Source organism: Anolis carolinensis, chromosome 4 (genome assembly GCF_035594765.1).
Source record: "Anolis carolinensis isolate JA03-04 chromosome 4, rAnoCar3.1.pri, whole genome shotgun sequence".
NCBI lineage: Eukaryota > Metazoa > Chordata > Lepidosauria > Squamata > Dactyloidae > Anolis > Anolis carolinensis.
The window spans coordinates 39810647-39828940 of NC_085844.1; the positions used below are offsets into that span (position 1 = coordinate 39810647).

Here is an 18294-nt window from a genome sequence, read left to right on the forward strand (position 1 = left end):
CCTAGAGAGGGCCTCTCTGCGGTAAAAGCAATAACAATGTCTGTATTGGGTTGTTGTATGTTTTCTAGGCTGTATTGCCATGTTTCAGAAGTATTCTCTTCTGACTTTTGCCCACATCTATGGCAGGCATCCTCAGAGGTTGTGAGGTATGGAGAAACTAAACAAGGAAGGTTTATATATCTGTGGAAATTTTGGATGTGGGGAAGAACTCTTGTCTGTTGGAGGCCAGTGTGAATGTTGTAAATAATCACCTTTGTTAGCCTTAAATATGTTTTTATCCTTTACAATTTTATCTTGTAAATCGCCTAGAGCATGGATGGAGGGCGATTAATAAGTAATAAAATGGTGATGATGATGATGATGCTCTGTTTGTTATGTGTCAGATGAGTAAACTTTCATATATTGCTAATACTCTTGTGAGAATATGGTTTGATGAAACACAATTTCTTTCCTCCCATTCTTTCTATAAAGAGATCCCTTTGGAGCGATATAATTTAATAAGGCCTTTTGCTTTCATCAGTTGAAGAATTCCCAAGGCTATTACCCAGCACACTGGGATCTTAGTTGTGTTTGTTTTAAAACTGCTGGAAAGAACTGCTATCTTTGGAGCAATTTACTTACTTTGGAAATGAGCACGACAAGATGCCTGGTTGTTAAGTGCAGATTCTCAGCATTTGGAACAATAGTAGGATGTTGCAAAGTTCCAGCTCCCAGATGTCAAACTGAAATGTGTTTTGCATGGAGAATTATTCTGGACCACTGGACCTCAGCCACATTGCTTTCATTTTGTAGTTAGAGAGATTTTCAGCTTTCTTGGATTTTTTTTTTAATTATTGAAAGTATTAATTTTGATTAAATACTACAGTTGTGTAAAGTAGAGGTAGACTTCTCTGGTGCCATGGCTGATTTTGGACTATGGCTCCCCAAATCCCTCACTGTTGGTTGTGCCAAATAGAATTTCTTGGAAAGGTAGGCCAAACCAACGCAGTTCAAATATCTGAAGGGTCACAGTTAGAATAACAGAATCTTAGAGAAGAGACCCCTTCTTAGCAGGAAAAGCACAGTCAAAGCATTGCTCACAGATGGCCAGAAGGAGCCAGCCTATCCCACTATCGAACAACTCTTACTATCAGGAAGATCATCCTAATGTTTAGGTGGAATATCTTTTCCTGCAATTTTAATCCACTGCTCTGTGTCTTTGTCTCCAGAGCAGCAGGCATGGAACAATGGATTCAAACTGTAGGAAAAAAGATTCCACCTAAGCTGAAGGTTGCCTATTCCAAATAAAGTATAATTGTGGCATGGGGAATTTCTGGGTATGGAGTCCACCCCCCTCCCCCCAGTTTCAAATAACCCATTACTTGATCACACGTTTTTTGGGATAATTACACCTCTTTCTACATTTTTAAATGTCTTGTTAGGGCAATTATTTGAAGTGAAATGATGCTGTTGTCCCAACACTATCTTCTCCAGGTGATTATTTGATATTAATGTGCATAACTGTGTAAACTATACTTAATTTTAAAGATGAATCTTGAATCCAAGTTGAAAAAAGCATTTTAAAGTAATTATACATTGTACAGTTCTGCATATTGCAGGTAGCAGCTTCATAGTATTTTGTTTAAACAAACAAATTATTGAAAGTCTATAAGGTAGATGTATAATGGAGAAATGAAAAAACAACACAATTTTCATAATGATATACTTAAGAAATTCTTCAATCTTTTCATTTTTAGACTTTTGAAAACCATGTATTTTCTAACAAACGTAAATTGTATCTTACATGTAAGGTCTGATTTACTTTTAGGTACATGGTAAGGAGTTTGCATAATTTTATGCACTATTTCTTTTTGGTGGAGGCCTCAGAGTTATACAATTTTTACTATCAAAATATAGTAATAGCCAACATAGTTTGTACCAGATGTTTTTGTGTTTTCTTTCAATAATCTATCAAATAGTGATAATAGAATCCAAAGTTACCAGTCTCTTGATAATTTGTCAATTGCATACAGAATCTGCATTCAGAAAAGACTGATCACCCAGGCATCCCACCAGAATAGCCCTAATGAATAGCATAACCCTTGGCACTATTACATAGAAGAAACCTTAGTTCCAAATAAGTATGCATATGATTTCAGACTGGGACAAATAAGACTTGTGGAGATTTCTTCTGCTTTTTATATTTCTTCCCTTTTTCCAGTTCTTTTGCCTCTGTTAGACATGCCGTGCCAGTGGGAATAGGGAGAAAAAGGAGCTGTTTAGAATCGATACAACATGCCAAAGCTTAAATGTCTGCTACACCTAAGTTAAATTACAACTATGAACAAAAAATGAGGGAATTAATGTTTACAGTGAAAGCTGATAACTTGCCACAGGGAACAAAAGTGCTGGTCAGGAACCAGAATGTACTTCCCCCTTTTATCACAATTTCAGAAGCGGTCTTCTGGGCCAGGAATTCCCAGTGCATTTAGAATTTGGTGGATGGCCTTATATAAACCATTTTACTCTTAGCCAGTTACTTGCCCTATAGGAGTGCTGCAATAAGTGATTGAGAAGGTTTTTAAACTCTTTGCTCCTTGTAGAATTTGCTTTAAACATGTAGTATTCGTTTGTCACCAAAATTGTAGACAAAGCATTCTGATGACATTCTGTTATAGCAAACTGAATTAAGTATAATAGTAATAAACATGACCATCACACAGATCATGACAGGAATAATATAAACACGAACAGTGTTACGCATTAGTAAAGTAGGATATTTGATCAAAATAAAAGCAGTACCTAGGTTTACTTTGAACAATAAAGCAAAAGTATATTTTAGGAGCAGATGAACAAATATTATGAGCTAATTTTGAAAAAGGGACAAAGATGACAGGTGTAGTAATATCCAGTTTACAAATCATGGAAGAGCTATATTGTTCAAGAATGTAAACTGTTCCAACTGTAAATAACTAGAAATAACTGATTATAGTGGAACAGTAGATGACCAAATTATTTTTCTTTTCCTTGCAGTGACCAAGATACAAATATATGACATTATGATGATAATGTTGTACAATATTCTACATTAAAACCAAGGTGTAGCATATAGCACAATTTTAGTTGCTTTTGAGGACTGGAATGCAAAGAGTCACTTGATTAAACATACAGCAATATATCTAAAATGCAGAGTTTGGGAATATTATCACAGTAACTAATTACTATTTAAAAGCAGCTGTAGAAGCTCTGCTGGAATCTAGTGCAGGCATTTAAGCTCTGATTCATGCTCCCATCTTCATTAATTAATATTATTTTGCCTCTCTTAAAACTTCTGATTTATTTTTATTTCATGTATTTGTCCCACTTCCTCACAAAGCGCCTGGAGCCTGTATGAAACATAACACATGCATACAATTCAAATTGCCACTCTTTTCTCTGCTTTCAAACTACACACTCGCTCTACTAAGTAGACAGTATGTAATACAAATGCAACCATGTCCTTCAGAAAGTCTCCTTGAAAAATCAAGTGCTTTTCTGAATCCAAATGAGGCCATTAGAAAGGTTGCTGGGGCTGGAGAAAATTGTCCTGAACTGGTCTGTGAACTTGAGATGACCTGAGTGTGTTTTTTCCCACTCAGCTCGCCCTCAGAATTTACTTAAAGTTTTTATTTATCATATTTATATCTTTTCTGCCTTTGAGCTCAACATGGTGTACATGGAAATCATTCTTGCCACTTCATTCTCACAGGTGAGGTAGGTTCAGACTGAGAAAGTTACTGGTTAGGCCCGGGCTGTGGCGCAGGTGGGAGAGCAAGCCAGTGCAATTAACTGCAATGAATCACTCTGACCAGGAGGTCATAAGTTCGAGCCCCGCTCGGATCCTATGTTTGTTTGTCTTTGTTCTATGTTAAAAGGCATTGAATGTTTGCCTATATGTGTAATGTGATCCCCCCCTGAGTCCCCTTCTGGGTGAGAAGGGCGGAATATAAATGCTGTAAATAAATAAATAAAGACCATACACAGATTTTGATAACTCAGTGGGGACTTGAATCTGAATCTGCCAAGATCTTGTGCTGTAGTCTAATCGCTGCATCACATTGACTGTGTATAATGCAGCTTTTGTAAACTTGTGTTATTTCTCCTATAATGCAGGTGAAAGGCTGGAGCTGAGAGAAAATAGTTATTTCCCTAAGATGAGATACATAGCAAAGTTGGCTTGGAGCTAAGATTTTATCATGTGATTTCTAGCTCTGAAAATATTTTTGTCATATGTGTAGTAGCAAGGGCTCTTGTATTAAATATCTATATCTATCTATCTATATACACACACACACATAATGGTATATATAGTGCCAAGATGCCATTGTCTTTCTTCATACCTCTGCTAATAGATTGGAGTTTGTGAATATAATTCAGTTCCACAGTTTCTATTTCTAATTTTCTGTTGTAATTTCCTTGTTCAGAGTATGATTTTTTAATTCCTTACTATATATCCAGGAAGGTTGAAATATTCTGCAAGTGTTTTTTGGGTTCTTGTCATTTCTAACGTCAGATTTGTGTCCATTAATCTTCTTATGTAGAGGCTGTCTTGTGTGTCCAAAGCAGCTATGATGATAATGATGTTTATTTATATACTACTTTTTTATCTAAAGAGACTCAACATGGCTTAACTTTTTGAAAACTACAGTGAAGTAGGAAAGATTCTTTTCACAATGGAAAAATGCTTTTAGTAAATTTGTGATTTGTTTGCATAGGGAAGTTACTCCAAGTGAAACTGAAGTTTCATGGAATGACGTCTATTTTTTAAACAAGTGAAATATGTAGTTAAAAACCTCTTTTTGAATGATGGAGCAAGCTGAACTGCAACTGATTTTTAAAAAGACCCGAAAAACATGCAATGATAGGCCTAAACACACATTCAAATTTCAATTACAGGTTGAGCATCTCTTATCTGAAATTCTAAAATCTGACATGCTCAAAGATTAGCTATATGAGTGGCTGAGAAAGTAGCACCTTTATTTTCTGATAGTTCAATGTATCTAAACTTTGTTTCATGCGCAAAAGTATTAAAATGTTGCATGAAATTATCTTCAGCTTAGGTATATAAGGTGTCTGTGAAACATAAATGAATGTTATATTTAGATTTGGGGCCCATGTCTCATTATGTACATAAATGCAAATAGATATTCCATTTTTTAAATAAAAAAAATCCAAAATCCAAAGACTTCAAGTATTTTGGTTAAGAGGTATTGAACTTGCATCGTGATTAGTTGTAAATAGCTACCGTGTTTCCCCGAAAATAAGACAGTGTCTTATATTAATTTTTGCTCCCAAAGATGTGCTAGGTCTTATTTCCAGGGGATGTCTTATTTTTCCATGAAGAAGAATTCACATTTATTGTTTAACAAAAAAATGAACATTTATTATATACTGTACAGTAGTTGTCATCACAAATCAGCATAACCAGACAAACTGTGAATCCTATCAAGAATTTCTTGTTACTACCATTATTTCCATGTACAACTGGTATGTACATTTACCAATCCTGCATGCTCTGGTGTTCTGTTTGGCAGGCGCTGGGCATGCTTCTAAACAAATACTTTGCTAGGTCTTACTTTCGGGGGAGGCCTTATATTTAGCAATTCAGCAAAACTTCTACTAGGTCTTATCTTTCGGGGATGTCTTATTTTCGGGGAAACAGGGTATGATTATTGCAAGTAGAAATATATAAATAATTTGCTGCAGCATTCTGTGAAGACAATGTTCTATTGACATGACAGAACTTCATGTCAGACAGAAGTTGTGCAAAGATATATGTTAGGCTGAAAAGTCCAAGTATATATTAGAATGAGTATAAGTAGTGGGTATTTGAAGTATGGTATTTTTATTTAATAACATGAGTTGTGAACATGTTACTTTGGTTGCACATGCAGCCATGTTGCTGAAAGGGATAAGTGAATCAGAAATCAGAAACACAGTTACCTACTTCCTCTGATATGAGAAACTACAGTGTTCCCTCACTACTTCGCGGTTCACTTTTTGCGGATTCGCTGTTTTTCAAAAAACTCTAAAAGACTATTATAAAAATTACAATTTACAGCCTAAGGGAGGAAGGAGAAGCCAAAGGGAGAGAAAAGGAGCCCAAGCGGCAACGGGAGGAGAAGGAGGCAATTTATCAACACACGATTGGTTGATAAAGACTTAAAATAGTGTATAACTACTAAAATAAAGTATAAATATTAAAATAAATATAGCGTCCCTACTTCATGGATTTTCACTTATTGCAGGTGGTCCTGGAACCTAACCCTAGCGATAAGTGAGGGAACACTGTATACTGAATGGAAGAGATCTGGATTGTTTGTCTTTGTGTGTTGAATGGGCTACATGGCAAAAATGCTTATCCATATTTCAGTTTAGCATGTTGGGATAGGACTGCCCAAATTCTATTGATGACTTTGTACATTTCTTTTTTTTTTTGTAGCTCAAAGAAAGTTAAAGAGAAGACATGTATGTGCACTTTGCTAGTTTTCTTTTTCCAATGTTGAGTTTGCAATAAGTTGACAATGACCTTTACGGTGAACTGACAGTGAATGAGACCAACACTTAAGGACAGAAAATGTCATGTTAAAGTACACTTTCAATTTCATGTATTCAAATGTTGATGAGAAAGAAGAAAAACACTTTTAAAAAAGTTATTTTTTATATTCTTCACTTAAAGAGTCAGCAGTATTTCCTTTTCAAAATACAGGGATCCAGCAGCCCCTACCAGAGCTTTGCGGGTTTTTTTTTTTTTCATAATGGGATATGTATTGCGAGAGATACTATGTAGTGGTTTGATTGAGTCCAAGTGACAATGTATTGGTTAGTAGTATATATGTAATTATTATGAAACCTGATCTTTGCTAGTAGTGAATACCTGCATTTATATCTGTCTTGAAATGAACATAGATTAAAATAATTGTGTTCCACAGTTATGTATGCAAACGTTCATAGCAAATGTGTGATGAGCTTTATGTCATTGCTCATGCAAATGCGTGATGGATACATGCAGATGGCTCAGATAACTCAGTAATATTACATTGAAAATATGAATGAATTAAATCACACTTGCCCAATTGATTTTACCATCTCTTCTCTAAATACTTCTAAGGGTGGATCCAATTGTAGTGTGTAATTTCTTATTTGCCTACTCAATATATAATCTTAACTACTTTCCCGTATTCCCTTTCTTTTCATTTATGGTATATTCTTAAAAACGACTTAAAAACCCAACAATCTACCATAAAGAGAATGCCCTTTAAGGAAAGCCTTAATTCTGTACTGTCATACTAAATCTAAATCCTCAACATGAAATTAGCTTTTTTCTTGCTTTAGAGATCCTCAAGGATTAATTATCTTGCTTTAAATTGTGATGGACACGATGCTAAATTATATCTTTCACTATTTCCCCATCAGAATCATCCTTTGCTAAGCTCATTTTTTTCTGGGTTTCTTGCTTCTCGGCATTGGATTTGGTTCAGCTTAGTATTTTATCTAGAGTTCAATTGTTCCTTTTCTTAGAACTTAATTATCTTAAATATTTTCAAAAATCATATCCCTTCCCTTGCCCTCGAGTCAGATATTTAAGATGAAGTGCAATAAATATAAATTAAGGCTGTTTATAAGATTGTGCTCTGTGTGTCCTGCATTTAAAACCCATTATTAGTGAACTATCTGGTTTTTTTTCTTTGTGTCAGGAGCAACTTGAGTTGCTTTTGGAGTGAGAGAATTGGCCTTCTGCAAGGACGTTGCCCAGGGGACGCCCGGATGTTTTGATGTTTTACCATCCTTGTGGGAGGCTTCTCTCATGTCCCCGCATGGAGCTGGAGCTGATAGAGGGAGCTCATCCGTGCTCTCCCCGGGTGGGATTCGAACCTGGCAGCCTTCAGGTCAGCAACCCAACCTTCAAGTCACAAGGCTTTTATCTCCTAGGCCACCGGATGGTCCACTATCCATACTATCGGAGTATGGTTCACAAAGCTGCTGAAGACCATTCGTTGGGCCGCTTGGGGTCCACAGTTGACAGGTTAAGAGGTCCAGGGGCAGGCATATTTACAAAACATTAGAATCATATACTCATAGAGTTGGAAGAGACCCCAAGGGCCACCCAGTCCAATCTCCTGCCATGTAGCAACCACAATGAAAGCACCCACGGCAGATGGTCATCCAGCCTTTTCCCAAAAACCTCCACAGAAGGAGACTCCATAACACTCTGTGGCAGCATATTTCACTGCTTCAGGCTTACCCTTTCCTGCTTTTCTTTCCAGGAGGTTTTTCCCACAATGTTACTTGGGATGCTTTGCATGGATTCGCAAGCCCTGCAAGATGGACACTTTTCCTTTTCTTCTATTATTCTGTATGCATCTTCCAACAAGTACTCCCCTCTCCCCCAATCAAAGGTCATTGAAACCAAAAGTTACTATGGATTGGCATTTTAGTATGTATGTAATGTTTAATGCAAAGTGACTTCATGCAGAGAACTGAAATGAGTCAGAGATGATTCATTTACACATTTATTTACTATTCTGCTTATTCTGGCAGATTGAAATGGAGAACAATGCCATTAATTTTACAGACATTTGACAGAAAATAAACAAGTATTTTGATGTTGAACAACTGTACAATACAGACTACCACATGCATATTTATATGCTGATTGGTGCAGAAATAGTTAGCTGATCAGCAAAATCTAGCATAACCAAAAATAAATAACCACATTTCCTTTTCATGGTATTAAAATGCAGCTGATATGGAAATATTGATATGAATACTGTAGCATGTGATATTCTATTAATGGAATACAATGGACAGAAGAGGGCAGGAAACTTAAAAGTGGCATTCTCTACGGAAACTAGGTAAAACCAACACATTTCTAGTAAATACAGTAATGCAACAAAGCATGTCTGATGCTGTTACCATTGCAAAATGCCCTACAAGAACACTGTAATGTTTAGCCCTCCCCCATTCTTAAAAGACAAATCATACAAACAACAAAAGCAGCATACTCTCCCATTTTAGATGGGGCATTTTGTAAAGGCAGATGAATGAGATTAGACGAGACTTATCATATATGCATGTATTTCTACTGAAAGTATGTTCTTTCCATTAAAAAAATATATGAGGATATGTTGTTAGTATAGCAGTTTACAATGAAATGCTGCCATTCCCTTAATATTGAACAATAGTCAAGACACAACTATTGTGCCAAGATAAAAATTTAAAAAATAAATACTGTTGTGCTTTTTCCCCAGCAGCATTTGTAGCATACATAGAAGAAGAAGAAGTAGAAGAAGTAGAAGAGTTAAAGTTACTTAAACTGAGTTCATCCTACTGTAGATATGAAACAAATACATGATAACACAGACATTATAAAGGTGAAATTAAACATATTTAATGGTTATTTACAATTAACTCACTGCAATAGGCTAAGTGCTGAGCTCTGTTCTGTATGGAAAATCGATCCCTAAGTGCTTTAATGTCATCTGCATGACTGGTGCTTACTTGCATATTATGTGTGTGGGTAAAGCTCTGCATAATTTCATGAGAATATATATAGAAGTATAATGCTACAACTCTGCCCTACTCTCAGTGATCTAGTATGAGAGCGTTTTTCTTTTAAATTGACAGAAACAACAGAAAAATTGCTTTGTTTGAATTCATATTAATTCATATTAGTCCCCTCAGGGAGACAGGGTGGAATACAAATAAAGTATTTATTATTATTGTTGTTGTTTATTAAAGGATGTTCTTGTTACTTTTTTGCATTTTAAATAATGTTTTGGACTGGAGATTGACTGGAGATTTGCCTACTGTTTTCTGAGATTTGCATGGAAGAGGCTTTTCCTTCTAAAATACGTGTGTGTGATGATCTCTTGATTTTTCAGCTATCTGGCTTTTCTGAGAAGGAAATTCCTCTTGAGTAATGGGCAATGTGTATCGAGATCTTCTACAGCTGATGAACAAAAGTATTTCCAGCTTGCAGTTGTGGATCTTTGGATCCAAGGCATCATCTCTTCCATGACAGCAAATTCCAAACCTCCTTGTTAAAGGAGCACAATAGAACAGTGTTAAGATAAACAAGTGGAAATGCACAAAGAAATGGTCCTTTCAAAGAACAGCCAGTATTAGGAAAAGCTCTTCCATGCTCCTTGTAGAAGACATGGGTGAACACACATTGGTTTGAAGGAAATTCTTTATGAATTGATTTAATCTGGCAGCCATTTACATTCAACATGTGGGCCGAAAATATCCTGTAGGCCTGAGTAGGATCTCATTTATTGTAAAAGCATTTCTACCTGAAGAGAACAGCACTCAATTTCTTGTTACAACTAGTTTAAATTTTGCTGGACTAGATCTTAATTCCAAAACAGGGATGGGTGGGTTGGCAGCAGAACTGCTGCTCTCAGACTGACATTGCTTGACCTCTCAGTAGCTTTTGATTCCATAATGAACAATCCTTTGAATGTCACAGTGGCCTTTCAGATGGATTATATCCCTGTATATCATAGTTTGCAAATCCCCCATTACCAGAGTGCTAAGATGCTGTGTTAACCCAATATCTAGAAAGCTATTTCACTAGATGGTTGGGAGCAACTCTCCATGCCTCTCTGAAACTCTCCTGGAGTATCTATTGGGGATTGGGTGTATTCTGAAGGGTTATTTAAAGAACTGAGGGGAAAATGCAATGTTTGTGCATCCCTTTTGTGATTTTCTGCTGGAAGAGAACCCCCAAAGCTGTGCAAATATGTTTCTTTAGAACTGAAACATTAACACCGTTAACCAGCCTCCAGCTAAAACTGACAGCATGATAACTGTTCATTTAGAATTGAGTAAAATAACAAAGCATTAAAACATAATCTAGATGTATAGTTCTGGATGGTTGCTTTGCATGCCATGTTGTGCTATTTGTTTACATGGCTTACCTCAACATGCTTCTTTCTTGTATTGACAGGAGGTTTGGCTTGATGACTTGAGATCCCTTCCCAGCTCTACAGTTCTGTGAGTTTCCATTCTAATATTAGTTTTAGAAAGAGGGCATTGTGCAGTCAGTAGAGAGGTATTTATAGTTCTACAGTTCCTGTAAGTTGATGGCTTTTTATTCTGCAGTATATGCTCTACAATTAACATTCTCACCTTTCTGTAGTTCCAAAAAAAATGTTAGTCGTTCTCATATCAGCACATACATTTCCTTTTCTGTACAATTAGCCCTCCATGTTTGCTGGGTTAGGGGCACAGGAACCCCACAAAATTGAAAAAATAAAAATAAAAATTACTATTATTTTTCTGAGAGGATACCTCTCTAGGAATATCTAGGTCCCCCAGCATGACTCTACAGTCAACATCTGCCAGAAGCTGACCACAGAATTGTACTGGAATATCTAGTGATTCCTTGAATGGTGTTTTCTCTAGGAATTGCTAGGTCCTCTAGCACGATTCTGTGGTCACCTTCTAGCATAGTGGAGGACCTGGAGGTTTCTAGAGAAAACATTTTAATAAAATCTGTTATTAATCGGATCTACAAAAATTAAACCTGCAAATGTGGAGGACTGTTTGTATTCTCAAGCCATCCTCTTCTGGTGATGTTTTAGCGAGACCAGCTGAATTTATAATTTATAAGATCAGGACCAGAGAACCTTAAATACACTCTTGGTATTTTCATGAAATACCAGTATTTTCAAAGGGCAGAACATATGTGGCTTGTGAAATGGGAACTACAATCCATGGACTGAAACAAGTCAGGAGCTCTTTAAAAAACTCTGTGAATGAGAATATCAACAATCTATCTGACATGGTACACCAACAGTTCTGCAAACAGAAAAAAAATATTATTTCTATTATTTATTATTATGGACTGCAGCTCACCAAATTCCCTGGCTTGTATTAAAAATTCACTCTTTGAATTATCCCACATGAAAAGAGTGTATTTTAGCTTTGCTGGCCTTAACTTTAGCGCCAGAGGAGTCATGATGGTCAGCGGAGTTGTACTGTGTAAAGATTCTGATATAAATAATAATTTCATTGAAATCATTTATCAAACTCTCATATGCAACCTAAGGCCAAGGTTTCATTTTCACCTTTTGTGTGTGTGGTCATTATACAGTTGTAATAAAGGCAAAATAAATAGGACAGCATGATGTTTAAAAATGTACAGATATTACAGAACAAGGTATTTAAAAAGCTTACTCGTCTTAAAACTAGTCAATGTGGATATCTATAAGTGAAATAATATAAATAAACAATATTTGTGAAATACAGGAGAAGTCACTGAACAGATTAAACAAAGTGCCACATAATTAAGTTATATAAAAAATAGAATTAGTTGGACAGCCATGAAGAACAAATGCATAGAGACTTAATGACCAGGTATTGCTTTTCCGTTTTTAGAAATGATATTTAATTCCAGGACTGATATTCCTCAGAAAAAAGACCTGAACATTCTTTATTTAAGAGTAAAAGGAGATACTAAAAAGATTTAAATGGTATTTTTTTTAAAAAATGTGGGGTTTTTTTGGTCCAAATAGATAAATGTAATTTTGATGTTCTTTCATGTGATTGTAACAGAAGTATTATCATTACCTAAAATCAGGACTAAGATCAGGGCTGTTGTTTCTGCTAAAAGCTGCTATGTAGTAACGTAAAAATAAAAATGTCATTTATAAAAACCAAATTCATAAGAAAATTTGGCAATTCTCTGCTACAATATAACTATTCTTTTGATACAAATTGTGGAGGGACTACACTCAATAAAATGAGTGAAAGGTTTTATGTTGATGGTAAATAAAACAATTAAAATACTGTGGATCTTTTTTTTTTAACCAGAAAAGACGAAACAGGATAAAGTGCAGTACTGAGTTTTGTGATTTAAATTAAAAAATACATCACATCTTAAATCTGTAGAGAATTATCAATAAATTGGATAAAATAAAATACAGACTTGGAAAACTCCAGTCATATATTGAGATTTTCAAAGGAGAGTTTTTCTTCTGTGATGCAATACTGAACACATTGTGACAGAAGAAAATAGCCATCAGAGACTGAAATTTCAAATGATTTACATTTAGATCTGCTAATTGCAAAAATCAAACAGGCCCCTTGATATGAATGAATTCTCCTAAAGCGATTCTTTAATGGAAATCTTCAGTTTAGCTTGACTTGAATCCTAATGGATAGTCAAATTATAGGTAAATCTATTGATTGAATGGGTCTACTTTAGTTGGAACTAAAGATAAAATGCACACTATTGAAAAGTGTTTGAGATTTGTGAGAGTTGAATGAGAGTTGGTACTATTTCTGGACATGTGTTTTCTGACTGTTCTCAGGAAAGGGTAATCACACTGGTATTGTGAAATGGAGAATATCTATAATTCGAGTGCCTAAATATGGAAGATGGTGGGCAAATGACACAGTGCTCTCAAAGAAGTGCATGTCCATTATTCATTAACAAAATCTGTCTTCCAAAAATAGTAAGATTTTAACAATAGTACTGTACATTCAGTTATTTCAATAGTAATATAAAATGCTTTAATTAAAAAACCCATCATTTTTCATGGCTGTTTGGCACATTTCATTGCCATAAAAATAGTTTTATTACATAATATAATGGGAACTTGTCTGTCTTGATATTTGGCAGTTGCTATTATACTGAAATTTCAATTTCTGGTCATTAAATCTTGCAGAGTTTTAACAGAATTTTATTCAAAGCTTGCAAGTGCATCTGTGAAAACTATACAAATAAAAAAAATCGTCAGAACTAACAGATTAATGAGGAACAGTGTCATCTACTTAAAGAAACAGCTTATAGTTGATGAGCTTTTAAACAGAAAGCAAGATAGGTGAGATGCATTTAGAAGAAGTTGCAATTTTGCAACATAAGTCTGTACAAATCCTCCAGGCAGCAGACTGCGAAGGAAATATCTGTGTCTCAGGAAACCTGTTTTCCACAGATCCTTGATAGCCATAGGTCTCCCCCATCGACCCAACTATTTACAAACGTATGCATTTTGCAGGCTCAAAGCACCTTATTTCACATCATTATAAACACATGCATCGACATTTCATCCTTTCATGTGCAAATTCCAGAATTTGAGAGGGAAAAAAGTTTAAAAGATTTTGTTAAAAAAACTTATCTACAACCATAAGCGAAAGATGGGCTCCAAAAAGAGCTCTTTATTTTACTCACTGTTCTTGAATTGTTTTTATCCTGATTTTCTTTTTTTGTTACAAAAAAGCAATTTTCACTTTTAGATTAAACAGTACTTAAACTAAACAACTCCTCATGCCATGCAAAAATAACATTTTAGGTACTTTTGAGGCTTCCCGTCTTTTAGTTCATAGGCATTACTAACTGCAGTTTTAAGAAATGAGTTTTGTAATTTATTGCTCTTTTAACTAGTCACATGCTGGTTTCCCGTGTGGGACAAAAATCAGTTTCACCGGGATTTGTATGGATTTCTTGGGGAAACAAATGGTTTTCCATTTTGTGACCTTCTTGACTATTGTCCCCTTGTACCTCCTCACCAACACGATAAATGTCTTGAGTACAATTGTGACCCAAGCTTTTGGGTGAAGAAGAACTGACTTGAGGCTCTTCTGTTAAATGGTTCCCATCTTTGTGTTTATCCCCAAAGTAGTTTTCCTTGGTATCCTCCTGCATGTCATGTCTTATGCCAGGTATCTCCATGAAGTCTTCTTCTTCTCCAGTATCCATTTCAGTGAAGCTTCTTCTTTCTTTTGAAGGGAAAGTAAAAAGCCGTTGCTTCGGAAAAAGTGGGGATGATTTCTTTGAAGTTCCTTGGCTAACCACTGGTGCATCAGCACCTAACAAGGGTCTGTCCCCATGTGGTGAATTCTCTTCTAAAAGAATAGTGCTGATATGTTGTGGGGTTGATTGCATAAAGTCACCTGCTGCCATAACTGGCAATGGCCTTGCAGTGCTTGGAGGTGTTTGTGGAGCATTTCCTCTGCTTTCCTTAAAATTAACCTTGAGAGACCTTGACTTTAATGGGTTGCTTCCCTTTAGAGAACTTTTGGGACTCTCCATAGAGCTGTCAAAGTGCATATGACCATGAAGCAGGAATTGGGAGCCAGTGTTATCCATGCTCATGGTTGTATCAACTGGGCTGTAGTCAAAGGTCACGTCTCTAGGTGCAAACATTTTATCTCTTGTGAATGATAAAAACTGGGAACTCCTTGCTCTTTGGTCTTCTAAATGGGCAGATTCCATTGGGAACCTTAGCTGTAAGTGAGAACTGGAGTATGGAGGAAGGGGGGATCGGTCTGTCTCAGTGAAATCTGTTGCACAGCTGGCAAAACTGTCAATGCTGGAAGTGCTTCTCATGTCAGTGACTACATCTCTGGGTCCTGATACTAATGGGTCATCTTGTCCAATAACTTCTTCCATTTCTATTTCTTCCTCATACAGGGGTTGGGCTGATGGGTCCTGATAGGGTGAATTAAGATTAGGCTGAGACTGAGTTTTAGTAATTTCGTTATATAACATTTCAAGTTTCTGAGCACTCAAGTGTTGGGGACTGGAGGTTGCTGCAGCATTGTTTAGTTGTTCTTGGGAATCCCGCTGGCTTATTTCTTGGTATTTATTGTCCAAGGATTTATTAGAACTTGCTTCAGACAATGCACCCCTGGCCCACTTCCAACGACTTGGGGATAAGTGGTTATCATCAGGAGTTTCCTTTGAATTGGCTGCTTCCTCAGTTTTGCCAGAATCTACAGCTACATCAATCAGTTCCATGCTGCGAGCAAAGGCATCTTTTAGATTCATTGAAACAATACTTCCATTTCTTTTTGCTCGCTCAAGTGCCTCTCTTCTTTTAATGGCTTTCTCCTGCCGTTTTTGCTCTTTGTAAAACTCTGAGAAATTGTTCACTATGATAGGAATTGGAAGGGCTATTACAAGCACTCCAGCAATGCAACACAATCCTCCAACTATTTTACCTAGTAAAGTTTTGGGATAAATATCCCCATAACCCACCGTAGTCATCGTGATGGTAGCCCACCAAAATGATGCAGGGATACTTGTAAACTTTGTAGCATCTTCATCTTTCTCAGCAAAAAATACAAGACTGGAAAAGATCATAATTCCCATTGCTAAAAATAATATGAGTAAGCCCAGTTCATTGTAACTCCTCCTGAGGGTAAATCCTAAAGACTGAAGTCCTGTTGAATGTCTGGCAAGTTTAAGGATCCTCAATATTCTCATAATACGGAATATCTGAACAACACGGCGGACATTTTGGAACTGCAGCACACTTTTGTTGGACTCCGTAAGAAAAATTGTGACATAATAGGGCAAAATGGCCAACAAGTCAATCACATTTAATGGACCTTTGAAGAACTTCCACTTGTTTGGAGATGACAGGAAACGCAAAAGATACTCCATAGTAAACCAAGCTATACACACGGCTTCTACATGTGCTAGCTGCGGATTGTCATTTAGCTGGCCAAATTCATCAATTACTTGAAGTTCAGGTAGCGTGTTGAGTGACAAAGCAATGGTGGACAGCACAATGAATAAGATGGAAACAATGGCCAAAACCTGTAAAACAAAAATAGCAAAACAGGTGTTAGCAAATCATAATGAGTGTTTGAAATTTAATAAGAAGATTGCAGATCATCATGTTCAGTATGCTACCTTAGATAACGTGCTACCTTATATAGTACATCTGACTGGTTTATAGAAAGGCTTTCTGTGAACTACAACAACATGATCCTTAATTTAGGCAGTGGTTCTATACACACTTACTTGAGCATAACCCTCACTGATGACAACTGGAATTATTTCAGAAACATGGGGTTGTACTGCTCAGTTACTGACTTCTAATCCTATAAATACCATCTCTATAATGGAAAATGTAATCCAAACTCAAAGATACATTGGCTTTAATTGGTTAGATATGACATAAGCCCCAACAGCAGAATTTCTATTCTGATGGCAGAACTGTTTTCTGGTGTCTTATTTTGGAGATCTGCCCACAGAGCAGTTCAAACCTATAGCCCATTATGCTGGCACAAAGTAGGTCAGGGTAAAGTTAGTCCTCAGTAATCTTTAACATCCATAGAATTGCTAATGTTACTAGCTATGATTGTGTTCCAAGACAGATCATGGTCCTGACTTTTTCACTTCTTAATTTATGTGTGTATGTGGAGAATCTATGCAATAAGTTTAAATTGCCAATATTTTAGTGACCTTGCTTTCTTGAAGGTCTGATAGCCTTTGCAGTGAAAATCCATCTAGTTGACAAAAAAGTTGAATATATGAATAGTGATAATTTGAATATTTTGTGGATATTATTTGGCACACACTGTTTAAGTTACGTTCAGTAGTAGCAGCAGCTGCAAGTGTAACAGCAACAATAGTACCTTCATTATTTGACACTTATTTCACAAGATGTTATCTACCATGAAGTTCTGGAAAAGAGCAAGGCATTGCTCCAAATAAACAAATCATTAATAGATTCCAAGAAACCACAACAGAGTTATCTCTAGACCAGGCAAATAATTTAGTTACAATGTCAGAAAGTTTATATGCATCATTTGATAAAATGACATATTTGCACTATTTGTGTGAGTGTAGAAATATGGCAGTGGATACAACACTAAAAGAAGAAATTAATGTCACAACTTGAATACATTTACACTATCTTGTTTTTTAGTCCACATTAATCAACTATGTATGAATTAGTCCACATTTCTAAGATGGAAAGTTACCTTCTATCAAACCTGGAGAGGAAAAAGATCACTATACATTTTGACTAATGGACACAGGATTTTTAACACAACTGCTTTTGTCTGCAGTGCGTCTCATCAGTAGGTTCCATGTTGCAGCTAATAACTGCAAATACTGCCCTGAGTCCCCTTGGGGAGATAGTGGGATATAATAATAATAATAATAATAATAATAATAATAATAATAATAATAATAATCCATTCTGTAAATTACAAGATTTCAGGTTCTACCTACTATGTACAGTAATCATTGGGAGACATTTTTCAAGCATTGTTCTACTATCTGAACTTGTCTTTAAATCATTCCCAATCATAGTCTATATCACACAAGAAGGAAGAAGTTCAACATTCTTTAATATTTCACATTTTAGTAATTAGTTCAATTATTTCTAAGTGAAAAGAAAATGGACAGGCTTGATAAAATGTTAGGCTAAATGGATTCGTGCAGCATTTGAAAATGCAATATTTCCCTCATGAAAAGTCCTTAAGTAATTTTCTGCTTTTTACTAATAGTGTTACAGCAAACTGTATTCT

The 18294-nt window shown here is 36.0% G+C and overlaps 1 protein-coding gene across 1 annotated transcript in view; it reads right to left on the bottom strand.

Annotated features, from left to right (window-relative positions):
- Positions 1-8515: 8515 nt before the first annotated feature.
- Positions 8516-18294, bottom strand: part of kcnb2 (potassium voltage-gated channel subfamily B member 2) — a 192111-nt gene continuing 182332 nt past the window's right edge. Inside the window, exon 3 of the mRNA XM_008108584.3 lies at positions 8516-16570. Coding sequence (XP_008106791.1) covers positions 14411-16570 — 2160 coding nt within the window. The 3' untranslated portion in view covers positions 8516-14410. The remainder of the gene's footprint in view (positions 16571-18294) is intronic.